Raw genomic sequence first — 11,794 nt, 5'->3', positions numbered from 1 at the left:
TTAGCTTCTACGTGTGGACTCTCTTGTCTCTGGGACAAGCAATCTTGAGGATTCTATGTTAGCATTAGAATACAAGCAGCATCAGGCCAACCCACCACAAATGATCCGGCTAGAAGCCCAAGGGAATCACCCAGCTTATGTTTTTTTTTTTCATGTGTGCTAGGGTCTCACTCAATGTGGCAGGGCTAGTAGTGTGGTTTAGAGGTAAAATATTCCCCACAGGATCATTAGTCTCCAGCTAGTGGTGCTCTTGGGGGAGGTCGTGAAATCTTTGTGAAGAAAGTTAAAAGGCTTGAGATTTATAGATAGTTCTGACTCTCTCTCCCGTTCCCTGGAGTTGTGGATTCTAGAGGTACATTCTCACCACCGCCATCTTTTTGCCTTCACTTTACCTGCCAGCTGGGAACCCAACTAAAGCCTTTTCTTCCTTTAGTTCAGCAGTTCTCCACCTGCTGTGGAGTTGTAGTTCGAACAATTCTTTCACAGGGTCCCTTAAGACCATCAGAAACATCAGATGTTTACATTACAATTCATAACAGCAGCAAAACTACAGTTATGAAGTAGCAACAAAAATAATTTTATGGTTGGGGCCACCATCCATAGCTTTATTTGCATTTATCAAATATTTGGCCATAGTAACAAGAAAACAGAAGGTCACAGGTAGGGAATTGGGGGTCACTGAACCATTAGTTGGTTTATGTCAGTTCTCTGTTTTCTTCATGCTGTGACTCTCTAATACAGTTTGTCTTGTGGTGACCCCACACACACACACACACCATAAAATTATCTTTATTGCTACTTCATAACTGTACTTTTAGTAATGTTATAAATCGTAATATAAATATCCAATATGCAGGACGTATTTTCATTGTTACAAATTGACCCAAAGGGGTCCCAACCTGCAGCTTGACCACCCGCAAGTCTTCAGTTCCTTGTTGACCGAAGGAATATATAAGACAGGATTATTTCTCATTGTTTGAGAAATGTTTGTGGTTACATTAATTTGGGGGATCCCAGACAATTTCACAGTCAGTCCTGGATCCCAAATTCAAGCTAGGAATGTTCATCAGGACCCAGTCCTTCAAGACGGTCAGCATGGGGGCATCCATACGTGTCACTGACTGTGACTTCAGTGTAGGTGTTATTCCAAACTATACACACAGTCTTAGTGGAGGTATTAAGAGCGAAAGTCTTTGGGACTGGTTATGCCATGAAGGCTCCTCTTGGGCACCGTTTTGCTGAGTGTGAACAGGTTCAACCCTTTCTTCTTTCTACCATATAACCAAAGCTAGCCGGTCCCTGTCCTCAGCAGACATAGAGACTCTTGGCACCTTGATCTTGGGGCTTTCCAGCCTCCACAGTTGTAAGACATAAATCTCTGTTGTTAGCTAGAGCTGTCCAAAGGAGGCTGGGACGCACAGTCCGAAATAAACACTCTACTTGTTAAAAGTACTGGCAGCAAATGGGAAATGGGAGAAAGTGAATTATCATCATCACCACCACCACCACCACCACCACCACCAACAACAACAACAACAACAACAAACTAATCATAAAGAGAGCAATAGGAAAATGGACCACAAACACACAAGGAGGGGTCACAATAAATAGATAGATAGATAGATAGATAGATAGATAGATAGATAGATAGATAGATAGATTGATAGATAGATAGATAGACGCTAACATCCACTAGAAATAAAAATACTTGTTTATCCCAGTTCATTAAAAATGAAGACTAAAAATGACACCGGGATCCTGTTTGCATTGATAAGATAGTGAGACAGCAAAGAATAGATAAGAATGCTCTTTACTTCAAAAAGAAATAGTGCACGGATTATTATCTACGTTTATCATAAGATAGGGACAAAGTTATCCCCTGATAATATGTGGCAACTTGGGAATAGCAGTCTGAGCTAACCCTTTGACTTACCTACCACCTCTGGTGGGAAGCTACCCTTGAGTATGTTTCATACACTGAGAGTGACATTCTAGACAACACAGCACTGCCTAGAACATAAAAATTCTGCCAAAAAGGTTTTTTTTTTATTTTATTTAAAAAGAATAACCGTTTAAACATGCCATGCTAAATTCTGCCTAGGGAATACGTGCAACTGTGAAAAAAATAAAAGCATTATCACAGGATATGTGGAGAAATCAGGGTTAAAAGGAGGCAAGAGAAACTGGAATGGGTTGGCTGGAGTTCTCCATGGGACAGCAGCTCAGTGACAAAGCCACAGACGCGCTTCTTGTGCCAGGTGGAAGTTGCTGTTTTCCGTAAACCTGTTGGGCTAGTAGCTTGCGGACGTGTATTCATTCATGGAACTAATTTGAACACAGTCAGACTCTGGCACCACATCTGCCTCAGCGGCATAAGGAAGATCAGAGTGCGGATGTCTGGTGTCTGACTGCCAGGGAAGATTCTTACTAAGAGATAAGTAATTGTCGTGGGGTCAGGCAGAGGGCGCTATTTGCTGGGTGTCATGCAGACCCTGGGTCGCCTCTCTAGGCAGACATCAATGAGACACCAAGACTGGCTGGGAGCTGGAATGTTCCAGAAAGAGCACCAGCAGCACCCTGTAGAGGGCAGTGTGGGGAGATCGACCCCAAAGGAACTGAGTCTCCGACTTCACCAGTCAGATGGAGGGACCCAAGGGCACGCTGAGGCACGGGCTGCCGAGAAAGTGAGTATGATTGGGGGATGCCAGCAAATTAACCGCTCATTTCAAGAGCCAGCAAGTGGGCCAGAACATCGACTATCTGAGGTAGACAGTGTGAGAAAAATTCCCCATGGTGTGAGGGCTTGGAGGTCAGCCGAACATGGAAATAGGGAGGCCCGGGGCAGCGGCGAGGAAGGGGTTGGGGTGGGATCGGGACCAGGAGAAGGAGTGTTCTGTGCTACACCGGGAACTGGGGGATTAAGTGAGCAGAGCTAGCCACTCCTCTTCTCAACAGGACTAGGCATCCTCTGGAGATGGTGATCCTACTGGCCTTGCTCATAGCTGTGGGCTTACCGTTGGTGAAGACCAACGTGGATGACGAGGAGGAGAGTAAGTGCTGCATTCCTAAGTCCCTAAAATATAAAAGATGGCTAAGGTTAGGGACTCCAGAGAGACCATTGAGGTAAGGTACCCTGAAGTCCAGGAATGTGAAACCCAAGTTCATGAAGCTACAGCTGGAGATTGGGGGTGAGGTGGATTTGCTTCTGATTTGGGGTTTCCCCTAGAGGCAAGCATGGATTACTCATTCCCAGGGGCTCCTGGTCTGTCTCTCCCATCACTCTTGCTTCTTGGGAAGAAGTCCTAGAAAACCAAGGTCACCCTTAGCATGTCCAAGGATGGGGAATTAGTGGGAAAGGGTGCCCCTGGTGTCTTCCCCAAAACTGGAAGCTGCCGTATTCCTGACTCAGGAGAGATTCTATTGCCCATCTAAGATGGAAACAAGCAGGGTGGAGGAGGAAGAGTGGCTGTGGAACTCTGGGATTGAAAGTACAGGGTGGTGTGAGAATGGATGTCCTTTGGTGTCTGCTTGAGAATTTGGGTTCATGTAGTGTTTCCAGATGTGTAAGTCCAAGTGAAACACCCAGTGGAAAGGAGAGGGAGTCTCGACAGCGGCTGAGAACAGAACAGACCAAGGCTCCAAGGCTAGACAGCATGCACGGACTGTGGGCATGGGGAGGGTGGGGCTCACTGGACTTGGTAGCCACTTGGAATGGGATGACCAGTTTGGTACTGCAGGATGAACAATGGTCTTGTTTTCTCTTTTTACTTTCCTCCAATTCCCCATTCTTGGGCTCACAGAGATCACCTGTCACGTTTGTGAGTCTGAGAGCAACCTTAACTGCTCGAATCCAAAGGCCTGTGATTCTGGCAAAAAGTTCTGTTTGTTGGCTGTCACACGTAAGTGTTGGTTCATTCTGGGTTCTCCCTTAGGTTCTGTGGGCAGAACAACAAACACTATCAGGAATAGGAGCTGTCAATTAAAGGTGACCTTTAAAAAACAGAGAAACAAAAAACACTGGTGAGGAAGAGGTCTGAGACTACTTAGAAAGCTTAGCACTAGGTAGCAGGAGCCAGGCAGGGATACAATAGTAGCGGTTGGTCAGATGTATTAAAAATGCTGGGAGAGTAGTAGAGCTTTATCTTTATCCATTTTTATTTTTTTTAAATGAAGCTCTAATGGTGTCAAATGCCTTACTGAGAATAGGATCCAGGTAGGTTTTATGAAGGACTTAATAGGGATAGAGTTACAACTTAATGTATGTTCTTGGAGAAGAGGCTATTGCTTTGATGGCTGCGGACTGTCTTAACCCTTCACGAGTCATTACTGAAATACCGGATACAAGAGTTTCTTAAAGCAGATCCAAGGAACCCATAACATTCTGTCTATGACAGTATCGTCGGCATCTGTGCATTCAAATTCAGCTTCCCACTCCCACTCCCACACAGCCCCATCTCTGTGTTCTGGGAAGTTTACAGGATGCTAAAACAGTAGACGAGAGAAAAACTGTCTTGTACTATGCAAGGTGAGGTTCGAAGACTAGCCTCCCACCTGCATCTAAGTTAGGATGACCAGAAGCCCTCTCTGTATGCTTCTGTCTATTACACTCACTTGAACCAACTCTGTGTTTAAGAAGATCAAGGATCCTGTGTTTGTAACTAGGGCTCCAAATCCTTATAGCATGTGGAGGACTACACAGTCCACCTTGAAATAGCTGGGCCCTGTTCTCTGACTAGTGCTCTCATTTGACAAAGCCCCCAGTGGGTACAGTTAATCCAGAGAGGCTCTGATACTGGTGCTTTGAACTCATAATATCTTTCTCTTTCTTTCCCATTAGGAATATTCGAACGTTTCTTCTACGTGTCAAAACAGTGCACCCAATTGTGTCCAACCCCCCCACTTTTTTTTGCTGAAACACCATCTGAGCCTAAGGGGTTTCTGGTCGAAAAGCCCTTGCCCTTCTTATTTGTAAAGTGCTGTAAATGGGACTTATGTAATGAAAAGTTTCCAGTCTCCATCACTATGCTCAAACAAGAGTCTGGAAAAGCCAGTGAGAGAAGACATAGATACACTGAGCTGTTACTGCCTGGCTTCATGGTCCTTACTGCTAATGGCCTCTCAGCCCTCAGCCTGCTGTAAGCCACAGAAAGACCTGGAGCATGCCCTGTGGGGCATGAATTTTCTGTACCCTGCTGGTCCCTTCTAATTAAATTTTTTTTCCTTTGTTACCTCTTGGTTTGACTTCTGCTGTTTCTGGATGGGCTGTTGGGATGCAAAACCCCATAGCTGTCAGCACCAGCAATATCTTGGCTTCCAGAGAAACCATTCTCAGGTCTTGCTACAGCTGTGCTGGCCAGTATCCCTGGAATTAAGCCAAAGCTCTCCCCTTTCTGTTCCACTGCCTCTGAGCTGATGGGGAAGGAGAACTCACATCTCACCCATAAACACAATATGCAAAGGGACCCTGGATCAAAAGGAAGGATGAAATAATTAGAGGTAAATATTCTGAAGGGAAAACAACTCTGTTATTTAGCTCACTTTCTGACACATGAGCACACTTCGGTAAGTTTTGACCCACAGATTTTTTTGTTTTGTTTTGCTTGGTTTTGTTCTTGCCATCAGAGACTTGGGCCAGATAGACACAGCAGGTATATTCCCTGCACATTTCCAGCGACCTGCTGCCATGTGTAGGAGCAGACGTCTACCAAACAGAGCCTTCCTACCATGGACTTTGCCTAGTTTCAGGGCAGGGTGTACATGTACACTCAATCTCCTCTCTGGTCTTAGGTAGTTGGGTAGAGAGACTTAGAGAATCTACTAGAAAATATGTACTGTTCCTTAGGTATCTCTGTCATATGGGTCAAGGTCTACTTAAGAGACAGGGATTAGGAAGAACCCTTGAGAGATGGGCAGTATCTTCAGGACTGGAGTTGACCTCCACTACCATCTGTCTATCACAGGCTATGAGTTTATGCCCTGACCCTGACCTGAACAATAACAGCAGTCAGGCTATCCCCATAAAAGTTGAATAACTCAAACAAATAAGTTGGGGGGGGTTGGTAAACACATCAGAGAATTAATACAGTGTCCTGGGAAGGATTTTTGTTTATTTGGTTAGATTTTTGTCTTGAAAGAGGAACCTCAATTGAGAAAATGCCTCCATCAGATTGGCCAACATATCCTCATTCAGAGGGATGACGAGGTAGAAGGAAATGAGGACATGTTGTCTGCAAGTGTTACTCTTTCTAGAAGGTTCTGTGCAGAAGGAAGGAGATGTGGAGGTTTGTGCTTAGGAAAGTCAGTGGCTACGATGTGAGAGCTCATTACAAGCAGGAGTTTATGTGGTGGACACAGCCCTACTGGTCCAAGGACAGGCAGTTATGTAAAGAGGGTGGATTGGGAACAATTCTTAAGCCAGATACCACACAAAGGCCAGAGAATTCTTCCATCAACCTGGCAGAGTAACAGGAGAGCACAGAAATTCCCCCTCATGTGTGCCCCAACCCGTGTGTGCATGTGCGTGCGTGTGTGTTCAATGTCCATGACATTGTTAAATACATGACTGGAAAGAAGAAAGAACCCCACTCCCCTGCCAAGATCTCATTCTATACTTCAGGTTGCCTTGGAATTTGTTATGTACCTCAAGTTTTGGAACTTGTCCAAAAAATAAGTATCTAGAATTACAAGTGTGAGCCGCTATAATTGGAAACCGCATTTGTTTTCCATCTGTCACACCCCTCTGGCTGTCTCACGAGAGTTCAAATGAGGCTGGTCTTTGAGTAGCATGAAAGCAAAGTGGATAGCAAATGCCCTTAAAGGGAGGAGGAAGAAGAGAATGGGGTGAGAGGCAGGAAGCAGCCACAGGAAAACCCAGCACTGTGGATGTCAATGAATGCAGACTTTCTCTGGTAGCAAGCCATGTACACTAGTGGGAAAGCAGGGGACTGATGTGTATCTAACTGTGAGCCACTCCAAAAGGCCACAGAGTGACTGTGTTTTCTGCCTTGGTATCTAAAGTAGTCACAAGGGCCGAGTACGTGGCTGTGACAGGTAATCCTGTCACCTTGACAGGATTTAGAGTCATCTAGAAGACAAATTTCTGCTAGAGGTCTTCTCAGTTAGGTTAATCAAGATGAGAACAAGCTTAAATGTAGGCGGTGGCACCATCCCATAGGTTGAGGTCCAGGACTACATAAAAGGAGAAAGGAACCCAAGTTCATCTCTGTTTCCTGACTGCAAATGAGGTCCAACAGCTGCCTCCCACTTTTGCACCACAGCACACCTTTTCTACCATGGCAGAATGTACACAGCAGCTACTTGCTTTCCTACTAGAGTACAAGCACTTGCTACCAGGGATAGTCTGTATTTGGGGTATCCACTGTGAGCCAAGAGAAGCCCTTGCTTCCTCAAGTCGATTGTTGTTTGGATTTGTTTGACTGGTTGGTTTGGTTTGGTGTGTGTGTGTGTGTGTGTGTGTGTGTGTGTATGTGTGTGTGTGTGTGTGTGTGTGTGTGTGTGTTTGTCAAAGTAGTAAGAAAAGTAACCAATCCAAGCCAAGTAAAGTGCTTCTCTAGTACATTCAAGGTCCTGAGTTCAGTGCCCAGCACCAGAAAATGTAAGGAGAGAGCAGTTAAGTGGCACACTATGGAAATGTGTCTCAGCAGGCAGAGAAGGAAGTCAAAGCAAGGTGGCAGCTGACATAAGGAAAGAGTGGTACCAGGAGCTGGAGGCTGAAGGACAAGGATGGCAGACCCTGTAAACTTTGAGAACTTAATATGGATGAGCCAAGGGATTGACTGTCCTAAGTAATGTTGCTAAGCCCAGTGGCTGTCCCACTACTGGAATGCATGTGCTGTGACAGAAAAGTCCAAGCCATAGTGTCTCCAACAAGGTTAAAAAGGTGTATTTGCCAGTAAATGTGAATCAAGAAGGAAAGCAGCTGAGGGTGGAGTGTCCCTGTTTGAAAGACCCCTCTCTGGAGACTGCTGTGGCCTTAAACACACCCCGAGGGCAGGAAGATTCAGGTTCCATTATTCTCAGCATTATAAACTCCCCAAGTAGAAAACACCCTACCAGTGTGGAGGTTTCAAAACAAAAGCAAGTGTACACGGGGTACAGAGGTATCTTCTAAGGAGAGCCAAGTGTCGGGAGACCCTCAAGTCACTGGCTGCTCTAACGATGGACTCAGAACCACATAGCAGCACAAGGGAGGGATCCAGAGTCTTTAGCTGTGAGCAGGTCAAATGAGCCACCCCAGCCAGATATTGACTCATAAAATTTGGACTCACAGGCTCTTTGGAGCCTACACATGGTTGAACAGACCTGCTTATCAGCCTCAAATGCTATTTCCAGTAAGGAGCATTAAGAAAACTCAGGATGGAGAGATGGCTCAGTGGTTAAGATACCAGGCTTCTCTCTTGCAGATGTGCCAGGTTTAGTTCTCAGCACCTATATAGAGGCTCAAGGTAGTCTGAAATGTTTGTATTGCATAGATACATGTAGGCAAAACACCCTTTCATATAAAATGAGAATACACAAACCTTTTATAAAAAGAAAACAAGAAAGAACACTATCACTGGCTTCCTGTGATGGTGTATGCCTTCAATCTCAGCTTTCTAATGGAAAGAGGGAGCATGGCCCTCACAGACTTATAGATTTGAATGCTTGGTTCCTATTTGGTGGAACTGTTTGGGGAGGTTAGGAGGCGTGGCCTTGTTATAGGCGTGCCATGGGAGGTAGATCTTGAGGTTTCAAAGGTTTCCACGCACCACTGCCATCTCAGGCTCTGCCTCCTGACTGTGGATCAGATGTAAGCACTCAGCTACTGCCCCAGTGCCTGCCTGTCTGCTGCTGTCACCCTCCCTACCAGGTCATGAACTTACCCTCTGAAAGTGTAAGCAAGCCCCAAATCAATGTTTTGTTTTATATGTTGCCTTCATCATAGTGTCTCTTAATAGCAATATAACTAAGACACAGAAGACGGCAGAGCTCTGAGAGTTTGTGGCCAGTCTGATCTACATAAAGAGTTCTACACTAGTCAGGCTACATCATAAGATCTTGTCTCAGTAAAACAAACAAATGAACAAACAAACAAACAAACGCAGGAATAGAGTAGGTTGTCATGAGCCCTGGCATGTGACTTTAACATAGAACTAAGAATTAAGGGAAATGTCAATAACATGATAAAAGTTACCCAAATGAAGCCTAGATCAAACACCAGGACTAATGCTGTAGGATTAAAAACGGCCCACTGAAGCCAGAAACCACAATAAACACGAGTTATCACCACTACAGCAAAGCATCAAGGTGAAGCCAATAAGAAATATAGAGTAAGGGGTTGGGGATTTAGCTCAGCGGTACAGCGCTTGCCTAGGAAGCGCAAGGCCCTGGGTTCGGTCCCCAGCTCCGAAAAGAAAAAAAGAGCTATAGAGTAAGAAGCACAGATATGGTGGGGTTTTGCTGTTGATACTTATGCTTCCAGAAAGATGTCTCACTAGATTGCTCTCGAATCAGTTCTTGTTACTATAGCAAAATACTGTGGGATGTATACTTTGTTTGTTTGTTTTGCTGTTGTTGTTGTTTTGAGACAGGGTTTCTCTGGGCATTCCTGGCTGTCCTGGAACTTACTCTGTAGACAAGGCTGCTTTTGAATTTACAGAGCAGAGATCCCGCCTGCCTCTGCCTCTCCAGTGCTGGGTTTAAAGGTAGATACCGTCTCCTCCCAGCTGGGATGTATAATTTATAAATGATAGAAATGTATTGCTCTCAGATCTAGGTCTTGGAAGTCTAAAATGAGGCAACAGATGAGATGCCTTGTTGAGAAGCCTTCTTCATGAATGTCCCCTTCATTATGTCTGCACATAGTAGAGGGGTCAAAGGGACCAGACTACTCCCTTCATGCCTTTTATATTAGTATCTAATCCATAAGAGAGGGGCCCTCATGGCCTACTCCCTCCCACTGATTTCCTCTGTTTAGCCCCATGGCCATGGCATTAGGCTTCTACATTAATTCTTTGGAAATCTAGACATGCAGACTATAACAAAAAGCCACCTGTTGGTATCTGTTAAAGATGTCCAATGAATATGTAAAAATTCTTTCCAACTACATGCCAATTTATCCTGTGCATATCAGAAGCGAAAAGTAAAAATAACGTTTAAAATATGAATTATGGTGTCTGGCTCTGGTCACCTAGCTCCTGAGGCTAATGTCTGTCCATAGTGCCTGCTCTCTCTGGTTCTGCAATATCACATGGAGGAGGACATTACAGTGTGCTGGGGAGTGGAGAGGGAAAGAAGCAGTCTTACCAGGAGAGTTTTACAGAGACATGTTGCAGAGAGAACAAGCTAGACACAGGTGAAGACAGAACGAGCCAGAGAGTGAGGAGACAGAGATTAGAACGGACTGCTAGAGTTAGTCTGATGCTAAGCAGAGTGATTCAGGAGAAGCCAGAAGGAATAACAGCTGGGAGAGGAGTTTTGAGGTAGAAGAGCTGAGTTGAAACAGCCAACCAGAGTTCAGAAAGAACTAGGGAGGGATGAGATCATTCACCAGTAAGCCTCAGAGGCTGAAAACATTCTAGGCCCAGATAAGACTGTATGGAGGCCAAAAGCTTCCAGAACTAGGCCTAGGTTAGCAGACTGAGGCAGTGAGCCTCTGAGTTGATAATTCAGGAAGATAAAAAGTTACTTTTATAGTACTAGATCTCGAAAAGACAGAAAATTAAAATGAAGGCATAAACAAAAAGTTAAGGAGGAAACATCCGGAACTGAGCAGTAAAGTTAGGGGATGCACAGCATACACAGAGAGTCCCAGTGCAGGCTCTCCAGGACAAAACAATTCAAAGAGGTTTCTACTGAGAATCAAGGATAATGTGGGACTGTGAGATTTATATTTCCTGTATTGGTTTAGTCTGGTCAAAGCTAGGTACAAGAGATAAATATAGAGACTAGAGATATGGTTCAGAGGGGATCTCCATCCTCTTCTTATGGCAAAACTGACCAAAATCAACTTGAGGAGGAAGGAATTTCTTTCACCTTACAGCTTACAGTTAATTACAAAAGGATGAAAGGACATCAGAGCAGAAAGTGAAGGCAGGAAACTAGAGGCATGAACCGCAACAGAGATGGTAGAGGAATTCTGCTTATTGCCTTGCTCCCAGGGCTTTGCTCAGGCTGCTTTCTTAAGCAACCTAGAATCACCTGCCCAGAGATAGCATTGCCCAAAGTGGTACCTTTACATTACCACCCCCCATATTAATCATCGATCAAGAAAATGCCCTACAGAATTGCGTATAGGCCAATTTGATGGAGACATTTTCTTTCTTTCTTTCTTTTTTTATTTATTTTTTTCCATCTTTATTAACTTGAGTATTTCTTATTTACATTTCTATTGTTATTCCCCTTCCTGGTTTCTGGGCCAACATCCCCCAAACACCTACCCCTCCCCTTCTGAATGGGTGTTCCCCTCCCCATCCTCCCCCCATTGCCGCCCTCCCCCCAACAATCACATTCACTGGGGGTTCAGTCTTGGCAGAACCAAGGGCTTCCCCTTCCACTGGTGCTCTTACTAGGCTGTTCATATGAGGTTGGAGCCCAGGGTCACTCCATGTATAGTCTTTGGGTAGTGGCTTAGTCCCTGGAAGATCTGGTTGGTTGGCATTGTTGTTCATATGGGGTCTCAAGCCCCTTCAAGCTCTTTCGGGCCTTTCTAAGATTCCTTCAATGGGGGTCCCATTCTCAGTTCAGTGGTTTGTTCCTGGCATTCACCTATGTATTTGCTGTATTCTGGCAGTGT

At 44.9% G+C, this 11,794-nt stretch overlaps 1 protein-coding gene across 1 annotated transcript; it reads left to right on the top strand.

Annotated features, from left to right (window-relative positions):
* Positions 1-2,509: 2,509 nt before the first annotated feature.
* Positions 2,510-5,228, top strand: Ly6k (lymphocyte antigen 6 family member K). Its single transcript, NM_001395024.1, has 4 exons — positions 2,510-2,684; positions 2,956-3,050; positions 3,801-3,899; positions 4,838-5,228. The coding sequence occupies exons 1-4, from the start codon at positions 2,641-2,643 to the stop codon at positions 5,137-5,139; spliced, it is 540 nt and encodes a 179-aa protein (NP_001381953.1). The 5' UTR covers positions 2,510-2,640; the 3' UTR covers positions 5,140-5,228.
* Positions 5,229-11,794: the final 6,566 nt, after the last annotated feature.

The sequence above is a fragment of the Rattus norvegicus genome, chromosome 7 (assembly GCF_036323735.1).
Source record: "Rattus norvegicus strain BN/NHsdMcwi chromosome 7, GRCr8, whole genome shotgun sequence".
In the NCBI taxonomy this organism is placed as follows: Eukaryota; Metazoa; Chordata; class Mammalia; order Rodentia; family Muridae; genus Rattus; species Rattus norvegicus.
This window is presented reverse-complemented; position numbering and strand designations above follow the sequence as displayed.

What these genes read in the sequence shown, in the direction of transcription:
- Ly6k (NM_001395024.1), top strand. Translation starts at nt 2,641, where the DNA reads ATGGAGGGACCCAAGGGCACGCTGAGGCACGGGCTGCCGAGAAA. An exon ending in AGGCACGGGCTGCCGAGAAA is followed by an intron (nt 2,685 to 2,955) that starts GTGAGTATGATT and finishes TCTTCTCAACAG; the next exon opens with GACTAGGCATCCTCTGGAGA. An exon ending in CTGTTTGTTGGCTGTCACAC is followed by an intron (nt 3,900 to 4,837) that starts GTAAGTGTTGGT and finishes CTTTCCCATTAG; the next exon opens with GAATATTCGAACGTTTCTTC.